The 27,348-nt window shown below is 43.1% G+C and overlaps 2 protein-coding genes across 3 annotated transcripts; one reads left to right on the top strand and one right to left on the bottom strand.

Annotated features, from left to right (window-relative positions):
- Positions 1-10,424: 10,424 nt before the first annotated feature.
- On the top strand, positions 10,425-15,812 carry cdc6 (cell division cycle 6 homolog (S. cerevisiae)). Its single transcript, XM_010730282.3, has 12 exons — positions 10,425-10,581; positions 11,430-11,709; positions 11,800-12,051; positions 12,202-12,401; positions 12,493-12,641; positions 13,012-13,118; positions 13,432-13,571; positions 13,677-13,777; positions 14,029-14,096; positions 14,202-14,380; positions 14,872-15,012; positions 15,435-15,812. The coding sequence occupies exons 2-12, from the start codon at positions 11,442-11,444 to the stop codon at positions 15,525-15,527; spliced, it is 1,698 nt and encodes a 565-aa protein (XP_010728584.3). The 5' UTR covers positions 10,425-10,581; positions 11,430-11,441; the 3' UTR covers positions 15,528-15,812.
- Positions 15,813-16,420: 608 nt separating this feature from the next.
- ccsapa (centriole, cilia and spindle-associated protein a) lies at positions 16,421-26,158 on the bottom strand. 2 transcript variants are annotated; one of them, XM_010730283.3, is made up of 5 exons: positions 25,889-26,135; positions 23,715-24,081; positions 21,642-21,964; positions 21,133-21,308; positions 16,421-17,869 (listed from the first exon to the last, which is right to left on the bottom strand). In XM_010730283.3, exons 2-5 carry the CDS (start codon positions 24,043-24,045, stop codon positions 17,839-17,841), a joined length of 861 nt encoding a protein of 286 aa, XP_010728585.1. In that variant the 5' UTR covers positions 24,046-24,081; positions 25,889-26,135; the 3' UTR covers positions 16,421-17,838. The 2 variants fall into 2 exon arrangements, with proteins under 2 accessions (XP_010728585.1, XP_027139358.1); XM_027283557.1 differs by lacking the exon at positions 16,421-17,869 and having other exon boundaries at positions 20,235-21,308; positions 21,642-21,971; positions 23,716-24,081; positions 25,889-26,158.
- Positions 26,159-27,348: the final 1,190 nt, after the last annotated feature.

The raw sequence follows: 27,348 nt of genomic DNA, 5'->3' as shown, positions 1-27,348 counted from the left end.
ACGTTCTGCTGCTTCACCTCTTCTTTGTGGTGGAGCCCACCGACTGAGCATGCGCAAGTTTTCAAACTGCCGTTGAACCGGGAAACGCGCAACGAGGAACAACAACAACAAACAACGAGTAAGAACAACAACGAAGCCCTGTCGGAGAGCTACAGGGGTCTCAGCAAACAACTCACACATCAGCAGCATTGTCTTGGTACTACCACTGGACTCCGGCTTGAGGAGCTGCATTCATGGCTAACACTACACTCCACGACAACGAAGTCCTTCTACAAAACGCAAATAAAACCATCACCAACCTGAGGGAAGACAACCGTCGGCTGTCCGATGAACTGAAGAACAAAACCAGCCTCTTGTCCACCTGTGTTGAAGTGGCTCATCAGCAGTCCCTTCGGATTTCCTCGCTCACCGCGGCCCTCCAGGACACATGGCACTGGGACCCCACTACCTGTCCACGGCCATCGCTGTCCTCGACACCGGTCCGCCCACCGCCTTGGACCGAGGTGGCCTGTGGCAGAGGGAAACCCGTGGCTGCCTATCTCCCATCACGCTGCCTTGAACTTTCCAACCGCTACGACCCTCTGTTGCATATGGGATTAGACGCGGACCCTAGTCCGTCCCTCGCAGCGGCTTCACCTGCACTGGCCAGCGGCGTCTCTACGGCTTCTCGCTCCGGTGGTCGGAGCAGGAAACACGGCAGCACAGCGGCTTCACCTGCGCCGGCCAGCGGCGTCTCTACGGCTTCTCGCTCCGGTGGTCGGAGCAGGAAACACGGCAGCACAGCGGCTTCACCTGCGCCGGCCAGCGGCGTCTCTACGGCTTCTCGCTCCGGTGGTCGGAGCAGGAAACACGGCAGCACAGCGGCTTCACCTGCGCCGGCCAGCGGCGTCTCTACGGCTTCTCGCTCCGGTGGTCGGAGCAGGAAACACGGCAGCACTGCTTCACCTGCGCCGGCCTCTCGCTCTGCTGGCTGCCTGGCGCCCTCCCCTCCGGCTTCTCGCGCTGGTGGGCCAAACCGAAAGCACGGCAGCGCAGCGGCTTCATCTGCACCGGCCAGCTGTATCCCTACGGCCGCCCGCTCTGGTGATTGCCCGGCGTTATCCCCGCGGGCGACTTATGGCGTCCGTAGTTGCTCTACCGCGGGACCAGAACAACAGAGACCTCGCCAGGTGGCGACCTCTGCAACGCGACGGAGGCTCCTGAGCCTGCATCACCCAAATTGCACACGTGGCTCTCCACCCATGGCTGCGTCAGCAACCCTGCCGCAGACCAACCCACTCCACCGATCCTCACCGCCTCCCCCCTTTTTCCCCCAAACTACCCTGATAGTGGGCGATTCAATAATAAGAAACATCCGTTTCTTCAATGCCACTACAAAATGTTTTCCCGGAGCCACAACATCTAAAATTATGGATATGCTCCCAAACCTACTCCAATCACTCCCATCCTCCGTAGAGCGGGCCGTTCTTCATGTCGGCACAAATGATGTGGCCCACGGAAATTCGGAACAGGTCAAGGAACATTTCAACGATCTATTCAGTATGTTAAAAGACTCGGGGAAAAAACATCTTCATTAGTGGCCCTCTACCCACGTTCCAACGCAGAACCGAACGCTTCAGCAGACTCCTTTCTCTCCACTTCTGGCTCCAGGCAGCCTGCAGGATTCACAGTTTTATCTACATAGATAACTTCAATCTATTTTGGAACAGGCCCTCCTTTTACAGGAACGACGGACTTCATCCTAACAGGCTGGGAAGCCGCATGCTCACGGACAACATACTGCACACAGTACAATACGCCAGGTATGCATGACTATGTACATCTCACGCCCCCCTGTGTCCCTCTATAGTGTCACATCAACCCATGTTACCCAGCACTACCCCCACTGGCCTTCAGTGGCTCCTCCCATCCAATACTCTTACACTGACAGTTCTGTGCCCATAATAAAGTCACGCACTCTCTCCCGAAGACTGAATACCAGAGATAGTAGACCACCGTCTACTCCGCACACTGACCAACAGACGATAAACACTGTTACTGGAAATCGCCCATCTCCTCCTCATAAACTTACTGAACTGAGTAGACCACGTGGAGTAAACTTCATTCTTCTTCGCCATTTTCCAAGACACAGAACTACTCACAAACTCAAAATTGAACTGTTTAACGTACAATCTCTTAGCAATAAATCATGCCTACTTCGTGACCACATCCAGGACAAATGCCTAGACCTCATGTGCCTCACAGAAACCTGGCAGAAACCAGACGTTTTCTCCGCGTTAAACGAAACCTGCCACAATGGTTTCTGCTACCTCCAGAGAGCCCGCACCTCTGGCCGAGGCGGTGGTCTCGCAGTTATCCATCGCAGTGACCTGTATATATCCTCATTGCCCCTGCCTGAGCTGTCCTCCTTTGAGTGTCTGGCATTTAAGTGTAAGCCCCCCTTTCACATGACAATACTTCTTATCTATCGACCGCCCAAACCAAACCCCGTCTTCATCACTGAAATGTACAATCTTCTTTCAATATTCTGCACCACCTCCGCCAACCTCATTATACTCGGAGATATGAATCTTCACGTCGACTCCCCTTCCTGCCACTAAGCAGCTGAATTCCTACAACTACTGGACTGTTTTAATCTCACCCAACTTGTCGATGTCCCTACACATACTAAAGGTCACACCCTTGATTTGGTCATCACTGATTCCGTCCCTCTCAGTAAACCACAGGCCTATGATCTAGGTGTCTCTGACCATAAAATCATCTACATGGAGGTGCTATCTCCGTCACCACTCACTAGGCCTCAACACCAAATCCGTTTCAGAAACCTGAAAAACATTAACCCTGCATCCATGTTCCTTGACCTTCAGCATCTCCTCTCAGTTAATTTCTCGACAGCCAGTGACGCTGTGGACTTCTACAATAAAACCCTGAGCAACATTCTTGACCACCATGCACCAACAAAAAACAGACTAGTTTCCTTCTCCCGCACAGCCCCGTGGTATAATAGCCAGCTACGCAACATTATTAATAACAACCCTGGACACTCAAAGCAGCTTTTCTCCACCGTCAATCATCTCCTCAATCCACAGCCTCCCTTAAGGACAGAAATAACTGAAGAATACTGCAACAAATTCATGGTCTTTTTCAAAAATAAAATCGACTCCATCCGCATTGGCCTCTCCGGCTCCTCCACTCTGCCTGCCATGACCACTGAACCACAAACTGTAATCTCCCATCCCCTAAATTCCATCCCTTATGTCGGACTCCGCGAGGTTGAGAATATCATAACCCTCCACCTGCACCCTGGACCCCCTCCCAACACCCCTGGTTAAAGATAACCTCTCTGCAATCAGCCCTCTGATAACCACAGTAATAAACCTTTCCTTCCAGACTGGATTTGTCCCTGCTGCTCTTAAATCTGCCATAATTAGACCACGTCTCAAAAAACCAACACTCGACCCAGAAGATTTTGCAAACTACAGACCTATCTCAAATCTTCCCTTCCTCTCCAAAGCTCTTGAAAAAGTAGTTGCTGCAAATCTTCAGGACCAACTTAAAAACAACAACATCTTTGAAAAATTCCAGTCTGGTTTCCGATCTGCGCACAGCACAGAAACAGCCTTGGTTAGAGTCACAAATGACCTCCTGATGGCAGCAGACTCCGGCTCACCTTCGCTCCTTGTCCTCCTCGATCTGTCTGCTGCATTTGACATAAATCGCCATGGAATTTCCTTCCACTGTTATGCAGATGACACACAGCTCTACATCAAAACTGGCACACACCCCTCCCGAAATTCTCCATCACCACCATCAGCCGCCCTGCCGTTACTCTCAGCCTGTCTGGAGGAGATAAAGACGTGGATGAATCTCAACTTTCTTCATCTCAACAGTTCTAAAACAGAGGCTATTATTGTGGGCACCCCTAACCAGATCCAGGCATCTTCCATAACCAGCCTCACCCTCTCTGGTCATGACATCCACCTCTCCTCATCAGTAACCAATCTTGGCGTTAGATTTGACCCCCACCTCACCTCACTCATATCAAACACCTCTGTAAGATCTCCTTCTACCACCTCAGAAATATTGCCAAACTCCGGCCAAATCTCACCTTACCAGACTGTGAAAAACTAGTCCACGCCTTTGTCTCCTCCAGACTTGATTACTGTAACGCACTCCTCATCGGGACCCACAGGAAACACCTTCAGCAGTTACAACTAGTCCAGAACACCGCTGCTAGGATCCTGATGCGAGTCCGAAAATCAGAACATATCACTCCCGTCCTTCATTCACTGCACTGGCTTCCAATCTCCGCTAGAATCAAGTACAAAATTTCTCTTCTTACCCATCAGTGCATCTATGGCAACGCTCCCACCTAGCTCAAAGAACTGCTCTCCCCTCAAACCCCCACACGATCCCTCCGCTCCAAAAACTTTAACAAACTCTTCTGCCCGAGGACCAAGCTAAGCACCATGGGCGACAGAGCCTTCTGTGCCGCTGCACCCCGCCTCTGGAACTCGCTCCCTGATCAACTCAGATCACCACAGACTCTGGAAAATTTTAAAAAAGGACTTAAAACTTTCCTTTTTTCCACATCGTATTTAACATGATTTCTCTTGCTGGATTTATTTGTTGTTACCAGTTCCGCCCTTCATGACAGTTCCGCTTCATGATCAGTTCCGCCTACATGATAGTTCGCCTCATGACAGTTCCGCCTTTCACATGTGTTCCGCCTTTCTATGAGTTAGACACGCTACATGACAGTTCAGTTCCGCCTACATGATAGTTCCGCCTTCATGATAGTTCCGCCTACATGATAGTTCCGCCTTACATGACAGTTCCGCCTTCATGACAGTTCCGCCTACATGATAGTTCCGCCTTCATGATAGTTCCGCCTACATGATAGTTCCGCCTTCATGACAGTTCCGCCTTCATGACAGTTCCGCCTACATGACAGTTCCGCCTTCATCATAGTTCCCGCCTTCATGACAGTTCCGCTACATGCAGTTCCGCCTACATGACAGTTCCGCCTCATGGCATGTTCGCCCTACATGATAGTTCCGCCTTCATGACAGTTCCGCCTTCATGACAGTTCCGCCTACATGATAGTTCCGCCTTCATGACAGTTCCGCCTTCATGATAGTTCCGCCTTCATGATAGTTCGCCTACATGATAGTTCCACCTACATGATAGTTCCGCCTCCATGACAGTTCCGCCTTCATGACAGTTCCGCCTACATGATAGTTCCGCCTACATGATAGTTCCGCCTCCATGACAGTTCCGCCTTCATGACAGTTCCGCCTTCATGACAGTTCCGCCTACATGACAGTTCCGCCTTCATGACAGTTCCCCTTATGACGTTCCGCCTTCATGATAGTTCCGCCTTAATTATGTTCCGCCTTATTATGATGATGTGAGGTGTAATGTGTTGTAATGTTGCAGTGTATTTGAGTGTAACAGTGTAAGATGTGTAAATGTTTCCCATCTTCATGTACAGCCTTGCAATGAGGTGAGGTGGTTGTTTATGTGGAGACTTTTTTTTATAGTGTGTATATATAAATAGCAGATAACACTGATAACACAAACAAAAAGCAGGGTTCTGGTTTATGCTGCACCACTGTCACGGCTTAATGAACCTGTGGTGATTTTACTGTTACAAGTTAAAAGATCTGAACAGCAAGAACAGTTAGTAGCATTTTAGCTTTTACTTGCTATTTCAGAAAAGATACAGTGTTGCCCACATCCATTAGAAAGTTCTTATAACTGTGCATTTATGTCAATTTCATGTGCATGTTCTGTGTATTCGGTGTGTACACAGTGTTGTGATAAGTTTGTACAGCCTCACCAGTGTTCATTAAATGAAAAATTACAATGAAAAGTTTGGTTTTGGATGTTTTATGTACAATGTGCTTATAGTTTCACATGTTTTCACCATTAGACAAAAATGGTAACTTATTGTTTTTCTGCTCTAATCGATAGACAGACCTTTCAAATTCCAGACAGACATTTCAAGTTCCAGACATATATGCTGAATATAATCGCTGTGAAACAAAGTCATGGTTTGCTTCCTTTTCCTCAGTGGATGTTGACATGACAGTTCCGCCTTCATGACAGTTCCGCCTACATGATAGTTCCGCCTCCATGACAGTTCCGCCTTCATGACAGTTCCGCCTTCATGATAGATCCGCCTTCATGACAGTTCCGCCTACATGACAGTTCCGCCTTCATGATAGATCCGCCTTCATGACAGTTCCGCCTACATGATAGTTCCGCCTACATGATAGTTCTGCCTTCATGATAGTTCGCCCTACATGATAGTATCGCCTCCATGCCTTTTCCGCCTTCCTCGATAGTTCCCCTCATGACCAGTTCGCCTACATGATCAGTTCCGCCACTGACAGTCACCCGCCTACATGATAGATTCCGCCTCCATGACAGTTCCGCCTCATGATGTTCGCCTCCATGACGTTCCGCCTTCATGCACAGTTCCGCCTTCATGACAGTTCCGCCTTGATGCATAGTTCCGCCTACATGATGTTCCGCCTACATGATAGTCCGCCTCCATGAGTTCCGCCTTCATGACAGTTCCGCCTTCATGACAGTTACCCCCTAATGACAGTTCCGCCTACATGATAGTTCCGCCTACATGATAGTCCGCTCCCTGACAGGTTCCGCCTTCATGACAGTTCCGCCTACATGAATTCCGCCTTCATGACAGTTCCGCCTACATGAATAGTTCCGCCTAGCATGGACATTTCCGCCTTACACGTCTGATAGTTCCGCTCCATGACAGTTCCGCCTACATGATAGTTCCGCCTTCATGACACGTTCCGCCTACATGACAGTTCGCCTTCATGACCGCCATAAGTTGCCGCAGACAGATAGTCGCCGCATAGGAGACAGGTGACAAATGATAGTTCCGCCTTCTCCATGACAGTTCCGCCTTCTATGACAGGTGTCCGCCTTATGATAGGTCCGCCTTCATGACAGTTTTCCGCCTCATGACAGTTCCCCTTCATGACATCGACCATTAATGACAGTTCGCTCCATGACCTCACGTTCATGACCAGATTCCGCCTTCATGACAAGTTCCGCCTTCATGCTGTATCCGCCTACCATGATAGTTCCGCCTCCATGACAGTTCCGCCTTCATGACAGTTCCTGCCTTCATGATAGTTCCCCCTCCTGCATGGACAGTTCCGCCTTCATGGACAGTTCCGCCTACATGATAGTTCCGCCTACATGATAGTTCCGCCTGTCCATGACAGTTGCCTTCATGACCAGTTCCGCCTTCATGACCCGTTCCGCCTTCATGATAGTTCCGCATTCATTAATGTAAGTTCCGCCTTACATGGACAGTTCCGCCATTCATGATATGTTCCGCTAACATGTAGCATCAGATCACGCCTTCAGACAGTTCGCCTTCATGATCCGTTCCGCCTGACATGATAGTTCCGCCTACCATGAAAGATTCCCAGCTACAGGACAGCTTCCGCCTCCACAACGGACTTCCATGAGTTCCGCCTTCATGACATTTCCGCCTTCATGACAGTTCCGCCTTCATGATAGTTCCGCCTACATGATAGTTCCGCCTACATGACAGTACCGCCTTCATGACAGTTCCGCCTTCATGATAGTTCCGCCTACATGATAGTTCCGCCTTCATGACAGATCCGCCTTCATGACAGTTCCGCCTTACATGACAGTACCGCCGTCATGACATTCCGCCTTACGTTCCGCCTACATGAAGTTCCGCCTACATGATAGTTCCGCCTTCATGATAGTTCCGCCTACATGACAGTTCCGCCTTCATGACAGTTCCGCCTTCATGACAGTTCCGCCTTACATGTAGTTCCGCCTTCTTATGGACAGTTCCGCCTAATGACAATGCCGCCTTCATGACAGCTTCCGCTTCATGCACAGTTCCGCCTACATGACCTTTAGGTTCCGCCTACATATGATAGTTCCACCTTACCATCGTGATATCGTTCGCCTCTCATGACCGTTGCTCGGCCTACATGGATAGTCGCCTCTGACGTTCGCCTAGTATGATTAGTTCCGCCTTAATTATAGTTCCGCCTTCATGATAGTTCCGCCTTAATTATAGTTCCGCCTTTATGATGATGATGTGAGGTGTAATGTTGTTGTAATGTTGCAGTATGTATGAGTGTACACAGTGTAAGATGTGTAAATTTTTCCCATCTTCATGTACAGCCTTGCAAATGAGGTGAGGTGGTTGTTTATGTTGGAGACTTTTTTTTATATGTGTGTATATATAAATAGCAGATAACACTGATAACACAAACAAAAAGCAGGGTTCTGGTTTTATGCTGCACCACTGTCACGGCTTAATGAACCTGTGGTGATTTTACTGTTACAAGTTAAAAGATCTGAACAGCAAGAACAGTTAGTAGCATTTTAGCTTTTACTTGCTATTTCAGAAAAGATACAGTGTTGCCCACATCCATTAGAAAGTTCTTATAACTGTGCATTTATGTCAATTTCATGTAGCATGTTCTGTGTATTCGGTGTGTACACAGTGTTGTGATAAGTTTGTACAGCCTCACAAGTGTTCATTAAATGAAAAATTACAATGAAAAAGTTTGGTTTTTGGATGTTTTATGTACAATGTGCTTATAGTTTCACATGTTTTCACCATTAGACAAAAATGGTAACTTATTGTTTTTCTGCTCTAATCGATAGACAGACCTTTCAAATTCCAGACAGACATTTCAAGTTCCAGACATATATGCTGAATATAATCGCTGTGAAACAAAGTCATGGTTTGCTTCCTTTTCCTCAGTGGATGTTGAGAGATTTCAGTCTGGAGCGACAACACGAGAACAAGTTGTTTTTTATCACCACAGAAAAGATTTTTTTTCCTTTAAAAAAAAAAGAAGAGAGCACCACTGATGATGAACGTGTATCCTGGGATATCAGTTTCACCCTGTGATGGTCACAGCCAGCTGAGCCAGGATGGTCCATTGTCAGGTCAGAGACAAGCAGTAAATTACAACAACAACAAAAAAACACTTAAATGAATGAAAATACAGTGAATCCGCATCCACAGTAACTAACTAAAAATACATAATAAATACAGTAGTAAGAATAATACTTATGTTTCAGGTAGTATCACCATTTTTGGATCTGTTTCTGATATTGTGGTATCTATAACCACAAGTCTGACATTTTAGGCCACTGCAAAAGCAAAATGATCTTTTACATTACATTACATTGAATTTAGCAGACGCTTTTATCCAAAGCGACTTACAGAGGAGGACATAAGCTGAGAAAGGTGTAAAGAAGCACTCTCGGGAACACTCAACACTCAAGGGAAGCATTCTCGAAACAGAAAGGTTTTTACAAGTTTTTTAAAGGTCGAAAGGGATGTTGCTGTTCGAGTAGCCGCTAGTAGGTCATTCCACCATTTGGGGACGACCACAGAGAAGAGTTTAGAGTGACCTCGCTTTGCGAGAGGCGAGGGTACAACTAGACGGTTTGTATGAGCGGAGCATAGCGCCCTGGTCGGGACGTGAGCCTTTAGTAAGACGCTGAGATAGGCCGGGGCAGATCCTGAGATGGTTTTGTAGGCTAGCGTCAGAGCATCTTAAATAAAAACACAAGAAACCATTTATTTTGTAGTGCAAACAATGAAAACAATGCATAAAAGTTATATTGTCATTTAAAAGGAACCATATGCCCAAAGATGATTTTGACTTGATTACTGCACAAACACAAGTCACTGCTATTCCCTATCATATAAGCTTCACACAACAAATGAGAGGGTTTGCCTGGCTACAAATAAAGACAGGTACTTTTAATTCTCCCCCTGGTGGCTGCAGGCCCGCATAGTCCACATATAGCAAGAAACAGCTCTGCCTACAAACACTGTGTGTTAATGCAGTTTACAACAGAGCTGTGACTATCAGGCTCAGGTGTCAAAGAAAAACAAAATATGTTTAAATGAAGTTTAAACTACTGGAGTAGAATAGTTAGACCATTCACAGCATCAACATACATGTGTCATGATCTAAAAGCTCGTTAGAGTACTGATGTACTCTGTACATTTCACGACCTTTACATGTTTGCTTTTGTTCAAACTGACTCCTGTTACAGATGCCAAGTATTCAGATGTGATTATTTCTACAAAACAACCTTTACTACTACAACTACTATAAATCATGACTGTTTCTAACATCAGTCAGTTTTATAGGACTTGTTGTTGGACTTGGAGTTGATTTAATTTTATATTTAATTACACTCACTGTCACTGATGTAACAAAACAAGTTCCCGGGAAATTTAGAGTCCGCCAACAGATGTCTATTCAAAGTCCCGCCACAAGCTACTGGCAACAGCTGACGTAATATCCGCCTGTAACGCTGAACCAATGAGCATCACGGAGGCTGTTGCCGTGACCAGTAACGGACCAATCAGAGAGCCGCGGCGGGAAACACAGCTGATCGAGGAGGAGCTGAAGGAGATTTGGCGCAAGTTTGAGTCCAGTGTGCGACAGAAGACGGACAGATACAGACGCAGAGAGGACGTGAAGACAACAGGGACTTTATCAGCGTTTTAAAATAAAGGTGAGTTGATCACTAACACTTTGATTCAAGTCATGAGACGAGAAATATTGTGTTTAACGAACCGGAAGAGAGTTGCTTTGCTTGTACCAACATAAACCTCTCTTACATGTTTTACACGTCTTGTATCTACAAACGGTGACTTCAGATTGCTTTTAATGTTAACGTGTTGTGTTTTGAAGTTAAAAACTCAGCGATGTTAATGTCGAAATTTGCATATTTTTAAGCGGACGTCACCGTTTGGACCTCTGATGTGTTGGCGCCATTTAACAACCGGCCTGTATTGTTTGCTCTGCGGCCTTTTAATGTGAAACACAACAACAACCGTCTGCTCAGGACTAACAAACTTTAACATCAAACCTGCACTGAGGCCAATTAATGAGGTTTAACATGACGCTGTATCGATTCTTGTAGGAAGCGAAACTTTATTTACATGAACAGTCACACGTGGAAAAGGCCAACTCTGGTCATACAAAATGGTCCAATCAAACACAGGAAAAGAGATTATTTGGTAGTGAGTGATATTTATGTGTGATCAGAGAGTTTGCTGTGGAAAGTGAGCAGTTTTCTTTTATAATTAAGTGTCATTAGACAATAAAACGATACAAAATTTAGATTTTTGTCCCAAAATCAAACTGATATCCATCAACTGTGGAGGGGTTTTCTCAGACAAATGAAGAAATGTAAAGAAACATTAGTGTGTGTGGTCAGCAAATCCATAGTTCACAGCTGAGAATCAAAGCCAATCCTCCCAAATATTGTATAATTAGTTATTTATGTAGCCACAAACTTGTTACAGAGATCCTGGTAGTCCCCGTGATAAATGATCTTTCCCCCTTTTAATGTTTCAGATTTAATACAAAATGCCCAGCACTCGCTCTCAGGGCCGGGCTCAGCCCACGCTGTCATTCCCTCGCCGCAAATCCTGCAGAGTGTCCTCCCACCCCAAGACGCCGCAGCAGGAGCAACCTCCAGCTCCATCACCAACCAAATCCGAACCACAGCACCTCGCACGGACCCTGACCCGGATTGGACCGCTCTCACCCAGACGTCCAGATGCCCAGCAAGCACCACCACCTTCATCACCCTGTCTACAGCCACGGCTTCCCCTCAGCCCCCGGAAACGCACAGGTGAGAATCTATCAGTAAAGCCTTAACTCGCCCGATGTCCCGAGTCTAATCTGAGTTCCTCCACATTAACTTCCTGTCTTTTATCTCAAGGTGACGACAACAGCTGCAACCTCAGTGTCGGCCTGCTGGGTTCACCACCAAAGCAGGGCAAGCTGTCTCTGGCATCACCGCGAAAGCTCGGCTTTGATGAGAACTCTCCGGTCCCAGCTCGCCGGCAGCTTGTCCCCTCATCACCACGACAGCCACGCTCTCCCACTGCCAGACCGTCCCCGAGGCGACAGGAGACGCCTACTGGTAGCCCGGCCTGCCAGAAGCTACCAGTCGCTCGGCTCTTTGCAGAAAGTAAGAGCTCTTGTGTGTCTGTTTTCAGAAATCCACAACGATGCTGCGATTCACTTTGTCTCGGCGTGTCCTTGTAAACCCAGAAAGGACTTGACTTCAGTCTTCCCGTTACAGCATCATTCAATTCTGACTTGATGTTTCTCTTTCTAGAGTCGAGGTTTCAAAACGTGAAACAGGCGCTTCACACCGCTGTACCCGAGCGGCTCCTGTCCCGGGAGGCCGAGCGGACGTCCATTCGGTCTTTCCTGGAGGAGAAAGTCCTCCAGCGTGTCCCCGGCAGCCTCTACATCTCCGGAGCCCCAGGGACTGGCAAGACAGCCTGCCTCAACTGTGTGCTGCAGGAGATGAAGGTACTTATGGTCCCTTATTTCTCTTTTAAAGATGGTGGTGGTTGTTGTTGTTGTTGTTGTTGTTATTTAGTATTTGTTAATGTCCCATCAGGCCGAGCTGTCATCGGTACAGACAGTGGTGGTGAACTGTATGAGTCTACGGAGCTCCCATGCCATCTTTCCTCTGCTGGCAGAGAGGCTGAAGGCACCCGGCGGACAGAATGGACTGCAGAAGTTCCTGTCGGCCTCGGGCCCCGCTGTGTGAGTAACCCTGATGCAGGAGGATGATGAGGGGAATATTCAGCTGCTGAAAGTGTTAAATGCCAACGTGGGGATCGTGACGCATCTCCTCAGATTAGTCTCCCCTTTAAATGTGCATTTTACAGATTTAAATAACAGATTTTGATGGCCAGAGAAAAACAATGGGTATATACAAATTTAAGCATTTCCAATTATGCTATTCAATCAATTAAAGCTATGAAACAGTTGACTTTAACAGGTTTATCGTCTCTAAATTCAGCGCATCATTTGAACCAGTTCATGTGTTTTCTGGCTTTTTAAAAAAATCTAATATTTGTCAAAGATGCCGTATACAGCAATAAAAGGAACTCCGCCTGTCTTTCCTCCTCAGGCTCCTCGTCCTGGATGAGATGGACCAGCTGGACAGTAAAGCTCAGGATGTCCTCTACACCATTTTTGAATGGCCATACTTGCCAAAGTCTCGCCTCTGTCTCGTCGGTAAGGCCCCGCCCCATCCACAATAACTATCTGTATCTAACTATGTGTAAGACCTGAAGGAAGTGGAAAAACTTATAACAAAGAACACAGTAGCCACGACAGCAGAGCCACTGATCTCGACACAGCACAACAGTGTTTTTATTTATGCCATGCATCACTTTTAATGAGTAAAATGTAATGTAAAAAACAAAACTTAGAATTGAGGAAGGTCTGTTTGTTCTCTGCGGTGGTTTAAACTACATTTCTGGACAGTGGCATTTTAAAAACTATTCAGGTTTTAGACCATGAGTGACGATCATCATTGTCTTCACAGGTATCGCCAACGCTCTGGATCTGACCGACCGCATCCTGCCCCGACTGCAGGCTCGTCCTCATTGTCGCCCCCAGTTGCTAAACTTCCCTCCCTACAGTCGCGAGGAGCTCACGGCCATCGTACAGGACAGACTGACTCGGGTAAACACAGACGAGATACAGGCTCTTGAATTAAGTAAAGCAAGAGTGACCGTCTTTATTTAGTTTGCTTCTTGTGTGTTCATTTGTTAACGTTCCTCCTGTTAGGCGTCAGCTGATGGGATCATGGATGCCTCGGCGGTTCAGTTCTGTGCCAGGAAAGTGTCAGCGGTGTCGGGAGATGCCAGGAAGGCTCTGGACATCTGCAGGTACGAGTTTCTACCGGTTCATTAATGTGGCTTTTAAAGCATAGATTGGTAGTTTGAACTAAACCTAAACCAGATTTGTGTGTCTTTAAATCCTGACTTATGTGAAGCGTCATGATAAACCTCCGACATAGATGTTAACGCCACACTCTGTTTAATCTTCTTGAGTTCGTCTCTCTGCTTGTTAAACAGCTTTAAAGACGTGCTGAACTTGTTCGACATTGGACTTATTTTTTTTTCCGTTTTATTCCCAGGAGAGCTGTTGAGGTCGTGGAGTCTGACGAGAGGAAGAAAGCGTCAGATCCAAAAGCCGAAAGTAAAGGTGAGCGCTGCTGTGATGTGAATTTTGTTTTTGGCTGACTTTTGTTCCCAACTCGACAAACGTGAACACTAACTCGAACGCTTCTCGTTCTCTGTGTGCGTGCAGTGTCGCGGGTCAGCCTTCCCCAGGTGGCACGGGTGCTGTCAGAGGTGTACGGAGACCGGATGGCGTCTCAGTGCGGCAGCTCTGATGGAGAGAGTTTCCCCCTCCAACAGAAGCTGTTGGTCTGCTGCCTGCTGCTGCTCATACGTAACGGAAAGAGCAAAGAGATCGTCCTCGGAAAGGTGAGGCGCTGAACTCACTTGTGTTCATGTTCACGCAGCCACGATAGCTTGATGATGGCGAGCAGACGGATCGGAGTTTGTTTCTTCTAGTCTTTCTTTCTAGTTTTTGTTGTGCATTGTGTGCATGTCTAGTGTTCTTCTGGGGTTACTGACCAGAACAAAAAGAAGAACAGAGTTAACTCTAAGTCTTAATCAGAATCCACATCACTCGATTTTCATTGATATAAATTATAAACAGTATAAAGAAATAAAAGCTATATTCCTCTGTTTTTCCAAGAGTTAGAACTGATGTTACGTTACAGTACAAGTTAATAAAACGTGTATATCAGAATAAAACCTGCTATACTTGCTCCATAACTGTCTTCTTGTGAGTTGCCCACATTCATTCAGGTGAGGTGGCTGCAGCTTTTTCTATCTAAATGTCCAGCAGGTGGTGCTGAAGATCAGCACATGGACACGATGTCTAACAACATGAAACTTGTGTGTTTCAGCTCCACGAGGTCTACAGTCGTCTGTGTTCCCAGAGGCAGGTGTCTGCAGTCGGTCAGGGCGAGTGTTTGTCTCTCTGCAGTCTGCTGGAGAGTCGAGGCATCTTTGCTCTGAAGAAAGCCAAAGAGGCTCGTCTCACCAAGGTACAAACATTGCTCCACTGTCACCCTGTCTGAACAGCTCTGCCTTTTTTTGTTCGCCACCTCCAAACACTAGTTGGAACTTTTCAGAGAAGCGCTGGTGTCGTCCTTGTTGCGCCTTTTTCAGGCAACCAATCATGAGATGGGGGGTCTGTCACCCTGGAAACTAAGAAAAATCTTGAGGTTTTTTTTTTATAACAAAAAAACGCTCGCTGTGTTTGAGACTGAGATGTGAAGGGGGTTGATGACAAATTATTTCCACCTGCTTTGACTGCAGTTTTTACTTTACTCAACCATGGCGCGCTTGTTAAACTAATGACGAGTTGTTAGAAATGATAAAAGACATCGTAACAAATCACCCAGCATTTTTCTCCCACCACACAATATGCGATATCTGAAATCTAAATGTTTGTTTGTTTCTCCAGGTTTTTCTAAAGATCGAAGAGAAGGACATCGAAAACGCTCTGAAGGACCGAACTCTTCTGGGCAGCATCCTTGCTGCAGGACTCCCCTCGTGATCACATATTTATTATTTTTAAGTTGAACTCAAGAACCAAGATTTTTTTTAATGGATTTTTTTTCTCATTTTTGCTGAGAACTTGTACAGTTTTTTTGTTTTTGTTTTTTTAATGAAAATATGTACTTTTTTTTTTCCCCCCCTCATACTGATGATGCTGCTCAGTTTTGAGTTGTTGAATAATGTTGAACCCATCAGTTATGAAATTACAGCATTCGTTTTTTAGTTTGGATTTGAAATGTTTCCATTTTTATGCTGTAAATAAACAAATGTACAGATGTTTTAATCCGCTGTTCCTGTTTTGGGTTTTTGCCAAAGTGCAGCTAAACAACAAAACAAAGTCAAACTGATCACTCACACACGAGTACAAGCCTGTCGAAGTTGTTCTTAGACCACCAAGTGTCCGCCTGAACTGCCTCTCTGATTGGATTAAAGGGTTAACGGTGCCCCTGCTGCAAAGGTCAGACTGATTTTTGTAGCTTACAGGAGCTGTAAGAGAACCGACACTCGACGTAACATTGCATAGAAAATTGGCAATTTATTATCTGTAGTTTCAGTGTACTACCACAAAGGGAAAGACATTTTCTCCATAATTTATCAGGCGTATGGGGCTCATGACAGACACCAACCACGTGATTACAAGTCAGTGTAGAAAAATTATTTAAAATCTTATTTTATGTAGAAAAGTGTACACAATGTTGCTTTAAATGATCTAAATAAGACTTAACATCTGCAGGCACCAGACTGCAGAATGAAGCTGGTTTGGCTCCAGCAGCTCAAATGTGTTCAGACTTCAGACCAAACGACCTCTTTGAATTTAGTGAAGTTAGGTTGATTAAACAGATTTAATTCCACATTGAAATAAGAGTCAGTAAGACACAAACGTAAACAATTCAAATATGATTTTATTCACAGCAAAGTGGATGAAAATATATATACTGTGCACATTTTCAATACAAATACAGTGACCAAAAATGTAAACAAGGCTGGAGATAAAATTATATCAATATATTCAATAGACTGCTACCAACATACGATACATATCATGTTCTGCAAATAAACCACACAAACTCAAAGATTGAGATACAGCAAGCAAATGAACGTTTCTCTGAACAGTGCATTTCACAAACTCCTCACGTATAACATCTTATTTTAGTGCCAGTTTTCAGCTTAAATATGGGATTTTCTATATTTTCCTGTGATTGTCTCAAAATTCAACTCATCAGGTACCAAAATAAATAAAAACACACAACAAAGAACCATCTAACAACCATTTGAACCACTTCACCTCCTCACAGTTTAATCCGAAGAATGTCAGCTTCTTTCTACCTGAGACACATTTTTAACATGTTACACAGATCTGTGTTTACATTTAGAAACCTAAAGTATCTTTCTAAAGTTTGTCTTTGAAGAAAACTAACTTTATTTTGTGAGTTTGTTTGGAAAGACGAGGTCTCACAGTTGTTTCTAAACGTAGAAATATATCTGATCTATCTTAAAATAGAATTTCATTTCTTCCTTCTTGAAACTATCACAGCGTTTAACTTGTGCAGCCAAACCTTACTATTAAAATTAATATCGCCACTTTAAAGTTTCAAAGGATGCCAAAGATATCAGGCTGAATTTGGGGTGAAATGATGCACAAAATATGAAACAAAGCGGCCATAAAAACTAAATATTTTACTCAGTGAAACGTGGTTTCAATGAAGGGTTGCAACAAGGCGAGATATGTGACACTGTCAGTGTGGAATAAGATGATTAATGACCTTAAAGGTACTTCAAGTGGAAATATACGAGAAAAACTGGATTTTAAAGAGTTAAAATAAATAACTGTGTTTTTGAGCTGACTTTGAAAGTTTCATCTACTCTTAGTGAACTTTGCCAAAACAAATGAAAGCAGCTCAGATTGGTCACACCGAAGACATTACATCACAAACATTCCTTAAGAAACAAAACAACAAAAAATGAGACATGTAAACATCCGCATGTCCAGTTTGAGAAAACACTCGAATGGTCAAATACTCCAGATGAAAATCCTGTAACGATTTAACTTCTTACTAAAATTAACTTTCAGAACAATTATACAGGAAGTACAATTCAAACAACATGAGTCTTTGAAGGCTGATGTCAATGTTTTTACACCTGTAACTTTCTTTTTCAAGAGAGAACCAAAACTTGTAGCATCAAAATCGGATTGATATAACAGCTTTACAGACACGTGACACATAATGTTTGTCTGTAAATATTTTCTTTTTTTCAAATGCTATGTTTTCATATATTTTAAACACTTAAAACACCTGACATTTCCTCCTCTAAAACGTCAAATTTCCAGAGTTTCTGTTCCTATAAAGGGAGAAAAATGAATCATTATAAATCATTTCAGGAAGTGACTAAACTTAAATAGTAACACAAGTGAATTCATGTGGAGTTAAAATAAAGTAACTACATTGTGTTAACCCTTTAAAAATGTTCCCTGACATCTTGCAGCAGAATATGATTAATAAAGTAATTAAATAAACAATTCTGCACATTCAGAGTGATGAGGTTCAGCCGGTGTTAAACATCAATAAACATTCTCTGTGAATTTATATGCATTCAGTTTCAAACATGAAGTTAAAATAGAAACATTGTGAACAATGTTAGCCCTCAGGTTCAGTCACGGGACGCGACGATGACATCACCACGTATTTACAATCTTTAGTTACGTCAAACAGTCAGAAAAACTGGTGAGATTTTACCTTTGTACTATTTGTTTGTAAACATTCCTTTTTTTCAATTACCTCAATGGATAAAACCGCAAACCGATGAACAATATGTAGTTTGTATGTAATTATTGACACCGCTCCAGCTAAACCCAATTCAATATTTTATTATTATTAATTATTTTCTATTTGCCGTTTTAAAAATCATTATTAGAGCTGCAAACAAAACTCTCAAACCTGTAAAATCTCATCGTCAACAGTGACTAATCTTGTCTCGTGATCACTTCAGTTTGTTAATGACAGCCTTTAGAATAGCCACACTCATTAAATAAATCACATTTTAAGCTTTAAACGGTGCCTCTGCTCTTTCCCCTGAATGTTTTGTCTCATAAATGTGTCTTTATTTGTTGTGACATTAGCGGAGACACTGTCTACACCAATATAAATGGTATTACAGTGTTGCATTCTAATTAATTAAGCTTGAATCCTCCTGTTATTTGATCTATTGGTGAGTTAAGAGGAATAAGTCTTGCATTTAACACAGAGAAGCACCATGTCAACAGATGATTTCTCATTAAAAATCGATGTAAAACCAGAAGCTGCATCTAAAATCCCAAGTTAAATCTGAGATTATAATAAAGAGAGCACATCTTAAATCTAGTTTTAAAGTCAGAAAATACCATAAATATTACATTTATTTGATAAATCTTGTGTCTCTTTGTAGTTTGTTCTAATCTAAACTTGAGTCTGTAGATCCAAAATACTGAAATATCAAAAATAGTCCAGTTTGGTCCTTTCTGCTGCCTCTGAATTAAACACTTTGAGTTATAAACACACAGCTGCTTTTGTGAAAAACTGAAAATGTGCCTGAAAGAAGATTAACAGCTAAAGTAAAGCACAGCAGTGTGTTTGGAGACTTTCTTGCTCATAAATTAAATACATTCAAATAGTGATTAGGATCTGTGATGTTTTATAAAAGCTTAAAGAGCCTTGATTCTCTTTCATGTTTGTTCGTTATCAAACTACAGAAAAATATTTCAGTCCATCTCATCTGAGACTGTTCCTGCAGATTGCATCACTGCTGTCCAGTGAAAAACTCGATGAAATTACTCATAAATAAATTAGCTTAACAGTCAGATTTAGACCCAAGTTTCATTCAGCCTGAGGTCTGGCTGAAAAGTTTAACTCTACTACTCTTCTCTAAGGCCTTTAAACAATGAATAATGCATTTATTACGCATATTGGGATGTTGGTTGTATTTTAGGAGGAAATAAGAAAATACACATTGTTTAAAATCAGTGTTTTATCAGTGTGGAGAGGTTTAAACACTGTCGGCCTGCAGGTCGTGGCAGTGTTTCAATTAGGAGAAACTAAAATTAAACCACCGGTGATATAAACTTTAAATTGAGTGTTCTCGACAGCAGCGATCCACTCTGAAGTGACACTGAATCAACAAAAAAAACACTTACCATCATCTCGTTATTATAAAGGATCAGAAGTGGGCAGAGTTACATCAGGTCACCAGGGTGACACCCTTAAGTTTAGTTAATATGATGAACATGTTAGCAGACTGTTTATTTATACGTCAAGCAGCTACAGAGTAACGTGATCCTTCATTTGGAGTCGTGTTTGTGTCACCTGATGAATTTAAATCCATTATTACTTTCTGTGTGAATCCATTATTCACACTTTCAGCTCTGTTTTTGGTCTCTACTGACTCCAGAGGGAAATCTGCTGTAAGCTGCCAAAGCACTAAAGTTGTGCCAGATAAAGAATGAGTTGAAACTAAGCAGCAACCTCCGTAGCTATGAAGTGAAGCCAACCAACAACGCTTTGAACGACCACTTGGGACAGCCCGCAGAAATGAGTCAGTCTCTATGAGTCCCCATATTAAAATTCGAACTTCACAGCAGAAATAAACATGTTTACAGCCTGGTACAAAAAACAGTTTTGGATAATTTCCCCATTCACTGTGTACTGTAGTCTAAATGTTTTTTTAACTCGCATGTTCTCTGCCCATTTTTGGATTAGCCGATAGGCAGCAGGGGCAGGACTGCCAACATGGCGGTGGCCAGAGCCACAGACTTTGAGCCTGTGGGTGATGTCAGCGATACAATCCTTTATTTCTACAGTCTATGGCTAAAACCGACTATAAAGCTCTGTGAAGTCAAGGGGAGCTGAAGATTCAGATGATAATTCTGTTTTGTTCATCACTAATTCATCAAACAATAGTCTTTCATATTGTATTTCTGAACGTACTCGTTAAAGCAGCTTCATAAGTTCCAACAGTCACTAAAGTTATTCCATACAAACTGTCCTAGAGAGCACTAAGTTTTTATTATTATTGTTGGGCTGAGGCTGGAGGTTGAGTTATAAATATTAAGAAACTTGTAAACAAAGAAATACCAAAGATTAATTTGAGGTGATTTAAAAAACATTATTTTAGTCATAGCTACTCCATACTTTCCGAAAGATTATTTTCCCAGACTTCCACTGGCCGATATATCACTATCACATTTGTACTACTGGTCGATTAGGCTGTAGTGAGGAGCCTTTAAGGTTTGTGGGTACTGTAGTATTTAGAGCCATTCACTAAGGGGAATAAAATGTTATTTGTCAAAGGGAAATTATATCTATATCTGATGATATACTTCTGTGTCTGTAGCTAAACTTAAATTTATTGTGAAGAAATTAAATTGTGTATCTGCAGCTCTGCCCTCTTCTTGTCTTTATGTCCAATACGGAGACAGGACAGCAATAGTTTTGGTTTGATGGACTGTAACGAGACAACACGGCTCTCAGTTTGTCTTGTTGTTTCAGCGCACCCCTCTACACCTGTCTGATAACTGCTCTCCAAGAAGGAAACTTATTTTCTGGGGTCCGGGAGTGTGGATCCATCTCTACCTCAGCCGGGCAGAGAAGCAGCGCATGTACTCTGTCATCCAACGGTCATCTGCCACTGTCAGCTGTGACCGCCTGATCTTCTCGAGATCAGCTGAGCGAGCCCGCCGACGGTCCAGGTTGGAGCTCCGTTTGTCGGACTCCCGACGGGTTTGAACGCAAGCGTCGGACGTGCTGCTCTGAGAGGAGAAACCAGAGAGGTCGAGAGAGAGAGAGAGGAGTCACTTCCATAAAAAGCACACAGGTGTTTTATTATTGATGTCTGCTGAGTGTTTGGTGACATGGCCTCACGTCTCTGGTGTCCTGCGATCGAGGTTGAGCTGCTTGGAAAGACTCTTCTGGCTTCTATGTTTTACATCCAAACTCTTTAGTTGTTCCTCTTTTTAAAATACTTTTTTTATGTGATATAAAGTATGTTTTTGTTATATGAATAAAAAACTAAAATGAACTTGCCTGGTGAAGATTTTTACTCAGTGTGTATTTAAAGTGTCTTCACAGACACAAATACTCACATCATTAGCCGTCCTCTTGACCTCCGTCCAGTCCAGTCGGCTAGACGGCCGTCGGTTTTCCTTGGTGCTGATTGGCGGTTGGCTCTTCGCTCTCACTGGTTTGCGGACAACAACCGGTTTGTCGTCATGGGAACTGTCCCGGTGTCCTGGCTCAGACCGAGGGGTGCGGCGGCGGTGGCGGCGCTTTGGTGCAGGGTTTACCGGCTCCCCATCAGAAGACGCTGTGTCAGCAGGACCGTTGTCTGTCGCCGTGTCATCTGAGGGTCCGCTGCTGTTTGGAACCACCGTCATCGAACCGCCACTGGCTTCGTTCACACCGTTTTCTATAACGGAGACACAGAGGCAAAGATTTTATTAAAGAAACATTTTCTTATTGATTTTCTGTGTGAGAGCAGATGCTCGTTGTGACTGTCATATTAATACTTTATACTGAAACACATACATGAAATTTTATTTTAATGTTTATGAAATATAAACATTTCTTAGATTAGGGAATGTAATTTCTGTAAACAAAAATTGGTTGTTAAAGGGAGAGCCAAACATCTTTATCTAAATAATAATGCTGATGAGTTTTCAGTACCAATACTGTATACAGTATACATATATTACAAAATACAAATTATGAGAATCACAAGTTTAAAGAAATGAACTGTGTAAAGCAAAAACTTATTTTGTTGCTTCTCACTTTGAAATCACAGCCGTTAATTTAGATGAAAACTAACAACTATTTTCATTATCAGTAAATCTGCAGGTTACTGTCTTAATTTGTAGTCATGACTTAATCAGATTGTTTTGTGTTTAAATAACAGTTCAATTATTGTAAATTTATGATCGTATTATGTCACAGAAAAGCATCAAATTATCAGATTTCAGGGCCTGAAAACAGAGAACGTTTGGTATTTATGCCTGACATTTAGCTGAAAAGAGTTTCAGCCCGGACAGATCGCAGCACTGTTCAGTTCATGTATCATGGTGGCTTTTAATTAGGCTGTGCTGGTTTTCAGTTTGTTATATTATTGTGTGCAGATGGACTTTCTAAAATATGTAGTGATGTTTTGTTTCAGGGCTGGTCCCCAGACACTTTTCTGTCCTTTCCTGAAATGCAGCCATGGAAATGTTGACACAATAGGTCCTTTATATCTGAGCTGAACCTTCAGTCCACAAATATTTTTAGCATCGGTATCAGTAGAGCCTCCTGAGGGAAACCAGCCTCTGGCCCTCATACTGTCACAGGAGCACAAAGAAACTCCTCTTGGGGGTCTGCTAGATTATCCTAAAATATTTCTGGAAGAGACAGGAAACGAAAAAACAGGACGTACGCACAAACCCAAACAGTTTCCTCATGAGTTTATGGTCTCAGTCTCTAGTTTTGAAGTCTTCTTTCACACAGCATGATGTTCATTTTGTAAATTATGGTCCCACTTAGAAAATAGACGAGGTGTGGTAAGCTTTAAGGTGTGGCTACCTTTTGATTGACATGTCATTCAACTCGCACAGAACATGGCAGTGCTTATTAAATATGAATTAAGATTATGTTATTCCATTGTTTATTTCTCTCACCAAATGTTTTAGAAAAATTTTTAGTTACTGTTTATCTGTAATATGAGAACGCTTGTAACCAAGCAGGACCAAGCACAGCCCAACTTGCAGTACGTCAACAGAAAATTGTGGCTGTTTAGTCCAACCACCAGTACAAAATCACTGACAGTATAAAGAATGGACGGTGTATGCGTGACGTCACCCACAGGTTTCCAAAGAGCCTGCCTCTTCCACCTCCCGGCTGATCTAAAAATAGGCAAAGACGTGGATCATCGGTGGACTTGAGGCGGACTCAAACAAGCTATCTGTAACGGCACCTGCCACAGAGGTTGCCATTTATTCACAACCCCAAAAACATTCAAGTTAGTACAGAGAAAAGCAGCAGAGGCTCACGTTGCACAAGCTGTAACCAGGGGACATTTGACATTTTTGCTTGACAAATTATTTAAATGATCAGTTATTCAAATGTTTCTATTATTTTTCTGTTGATCTACTCATCATTTCATCCATTAAGTCAGTCAAATATTTCCTCACCTACGGTCGGTGCAGCGTCTACGACTGCTGCCTCACCAGACGTTACATCAGTGTCTCCATCCTCAGGAGGTGGTCTCGGGCTGAGCAACCTCTGCATCGGTGGTGGGAGGGACAGAGGGGCGATTTTGTTCCTGGTCAGCCTCGGCGTGGACCACCCGCTGGAATCAGAGACGCTCTCCCACCCCTCCCAAATCCAGGGCTTGTGGGAGTGCTCCATCACCCGCCGGGTAAGACGATACTTCAGAGAGTCCTCGTAGCATTTGGAAAAAGTTTCCCATTTGGGATCCCTGAACTTCTTCATGTACTCGGTCCGGATTTTCTTGGTCACCATGGTTTTTGTTATTGCTTGTGTCTGGTTCTCGAAACACTGAGGAAAAACAAAGGAGGAAATAAAATAATTCAATAAAAACAGAACTGCATATTAGTTTTATCTTAACATATTAAAATAGATTAGACTGTAGTGTTAGCTTTGAATGAATTCTGTAATCAACCACAAGATTTTAACCACAGTGCTAGCATTAGTACAGTCAAAACACAATAGATTTCTCACTTTTTTATGCTTAATCTCCTCGTAATTAAAAGGCAGACACAGTTAGTTAGCATTAAAAAAAACACGGACGCAGTATCTTCAGCATCATCTGAAGGTTTCTACAGCAGTACAGACGCTTTACTCGTGAAGCTCAGGTCAGATGCGATAGGCCGGGACACTCGTGAATCAACATAACTCTTCCCAAATCATACTTTAAAAACACACTTTACGCCTTTGCGACCACTTAATGGATTACTGACTCTCAAATCTGCAACAAGATAAATTAAAGAACAGGTCCACATTTTTAGTCTTAAAACAGTTTCTTAACCTGCAAATATCATTGAAACTGTTTTCTTGCTGCAGTCCATAGTCCTCTAAAAGTGTCAACTAAGTGTTTGGAGAGTGGACCAGCTCATCACAGCTCAACATATTTTAAAAGCTCTATAGGTATAGTGAAAACCAGCACTCACCCAAACAGTTATAATTTAATTTACTTAAAATGCATTTAACATTAATGCCACCGATCAGAGATGATAATCAGCGGTGCAGGAAGTATTCAGTGTACACTGGAAACAAGACGCTGACAGGGACAAGTGCGGTGTCTCGAGCGGTCCCTCAACTTTGTTCGTTTCATTATTTATTTTGTCTTTTTGAAGAGGTGCTGGAGTGTTGGGCAGCCATGTAGCGGCACCCTGGGAGCAGTTTGGGGTTCGGTACCTTGCCCAGGAGGTGAACTGGCACCTCCAGGTCCTACAGATTGAGCTACTGCTGCCCCAAAATATCATATTTTATAATCTCTTCATATGTTTTGTGTTGAACAATCTGAATTTTTAAAGTAACTAAACCTCAGATCACTTCTGAGACGTCGTGTACGAAAAGAAAATACTCAAAATGCCAGATCTCAAGTGTATATGTAATTGAGTAAATGCACTTCTACCACTGCTCATGCTATTGCATCAAATGAAATAATTTATAGGTTTCTCAGAGGATCTATACCTGCAGCCCTCTGGTGACGTGACTCTGCCAGGTGTGGTCTACCTGTAAGCCCCGCCCACCCCCCTCCACAACAGATTACACTGTCAGAGCAGAGGAGGATTGAGGCTTCTTATAGTCTTACTACTGACTGTACTACTACTGCTGTTACTGCCAACACACGGCCAACAACACAACACGTATTTCTGTGAGGAGTCCTCCCGCCTACACACATCTTTCCTTGTATTTCTCGACATAAATGCCTGCTATCATCAGTGAAAATAAACCACATTAAATATTCATTCATCTGAGCTGGCCTACAAATATGCGTGCAAATATTCAACGTTAATTTACTGTCAAACAGCTAATTAGTGCAGACGACTCTTGTTTTGAAGGGTTTATTTCGCTCAGTCACACCCCACAATATCGTCTTTTCAAATATTTATACTACAAACACGCCGCAGAGGAAAACAATACAAACGTTTTTATTTAATAAAGGGGGAAAATGTTTAAATTGTAGTTTTTAAAATGACAGTTATCGTGTGGAGACAGGCTATATTCACAGCCGTTACCCTCACCTGCCTGGACCGTTAAGCCCCGTTTGTAACCACGGTGACGTTTAAACGTTCAGGCTAACGGCCGGATATTAAAGTTAAATTATAATTATACTCACGTAGACCTCATCCCAGAGGGGTCCGGTCTGTTTTTAAACCGAGTCTGTGCCTCCAGGTCCTGCGGTCAGACGGCTAGCATCGCTCCGCTTCTCTGTGACTGACTGCAAACACCGAGAGCCGAGCAACAAGCTGGCTTAAATACAACACACCGCTTCCGTCGGAGACTTTCAAAATAAAGGCAAGAGAAATTTAAACTTCACAATAAGAAGTCAAGGAAGGGGAAGGAAAGTGCCAAAAACTGTAATTCCTAAAATGTCCGCTTAAGGCTAGCTTCAGAACAATTCAGTCTCCATGTTTATAGCCTGGTTCAGAAAACAGTTTTAGTTCCTTTAGCTAATTCCCCCATCCATGACAATTGTATTATTGGGGGGGATTTTTTTTAAACTCACCTGTTCAAATAATATTAAGGCAAAGTGAGCACTTTGTATGACAGGTAGATGCTGTTACAGATGGCTTATTTGAGCACCCAGGTGTCATTTCGTTTGCCTCAGCTTCAGCCCACTCATCAGGTCTCCAGATGATCCCGATTTTTAGATCAGGAGGCAGAAAAGGCAGTACATCATGTTTTAAGGTTCAAAACCACTCTTCGGAAATTTATGGGTAATGTCACTCATGTGCGATCCATTCCATCCAGATTTTTTGGTCCAGTAGGTGTACACATAAAAGAAATTTCAATCTGTTTTTTTGTTGCTCTTGCTGTTTTACGAATTTTCAAATGACTCTTTAATAAGGAGGACTGGATTTGAAGTATCAAAGTTTAAGCTGAATTTATTATTCTTGCACAAGAAGGAGTGTTTAACAGTGCAACACACAAAAGGAGTTACAGAGAACAGTTGGTTCTTATACACTTTCTAATGGGCTGTCTCGGACACATCCCCATAGATAGCATCATAAGTCTTCTTAATTTCCTCTTATAGTTAGCATTTTCCCAATTTAAATGTAGCCTCTCTGACCTGTCCCTGATCCTTGTTCTGTTCTGGACTTCTTCTATTTATACTTTACCTTACCCTGCCAGCTTTAGCAACAAAGTCATATTAGAGAAGTGAAAACAGAACTTGTGAGGAATAGGAACTCACGTACACATCATATGATTTAAGACATCTGAAAGTATCACAGTATAAACATAATTCTTATACGCCTTCCATAGTAGTTCATTGATCTCTCCAGTCGAAGATTACAGTTGAATATGAAGTGCATGTTTGTAAGAATTTGCAATGACCTCTCTCTAAGTGAAGAACGAGCTTTCTATAGTATTTATGATCTCTCCTGGTGAGAAGTTCTGCTGAACTTTTTACCTTTATCTCTCTGAGTGATAGGCTCTGTGTCATGACCTTTTGTTATCTCTCTCTTAGTAATGAAACAGATGCAGTAAAGTAGGTTATGACAAGTTAAGACAACGACGGAAGTTGGTTCCTTAAAAGGACATTTCCAGAATGTTTGTTCATGTTTTTCCTGTGAG

The sequence above is a fragment of the Larimichthys crocea genome, chromosome X, assembly GCF_000972845.2.
Source record: "Larimichthys crocea isolate SSNF chromosome X, L_crocea_2.0, whole genome shotgun sequence".
Lineage (NCBI taxonomy): Eukaryota > Metazoa > Chordata > Actinopteri > Sciaenidae > Larimichthys > Larimichthys crocea.
This window is presented reverse-complemented; position numbering and strand designations above follow the sequence as displayed.

Excerpts from the sequence above, each read along its gene's own strand:
- ccsapa (XM_010730283.3), bottom strand. The coding sequence starts at position 24,045 with ATGGTGACCAAGAAAATCCGGACCGAGTACATGAAGAAGTTCAGGGAT. Across the intron at positions 21,309-21,641 it reads TCAAGAGGACGGCTAATGAT|AGCAGCACGTCCGACGCTTG; the intron begins GTGAGTATTTGT and ends TTCTCCTCTCAG. Across the intron at positions 17,870-21,132 it reads TGCTTCTCTGCCCGGCTGAG|GAACAGAAACTCTGGAAATT; the intron begins GTAGAGATGGAT and ends CTCCCTTTATAG.
- cdc6 (XM_010730282.3), top strand. The coding sequence starts at position 11,442 with ATGCCCAGCACTCGCTCTCAGGGCCGGGCTCAGCCCACGCTGTCATTC. Across the intron at positions 11,710-11,799 it reads CAGCCCCCGGAAACGCACAG|GTGACGACAACAGCTGCAAC; the intron begins GTGAGAATCTAT and ends TTTTATCTCAAG. Across the intron at positions 13,572-13,676 it reads TACAGGACAGACTGACTCGG|GCGTCAGCTGATGGGATCAT; the intron begins GTAAACACAGAC and ends TCCTCCTGTTAG.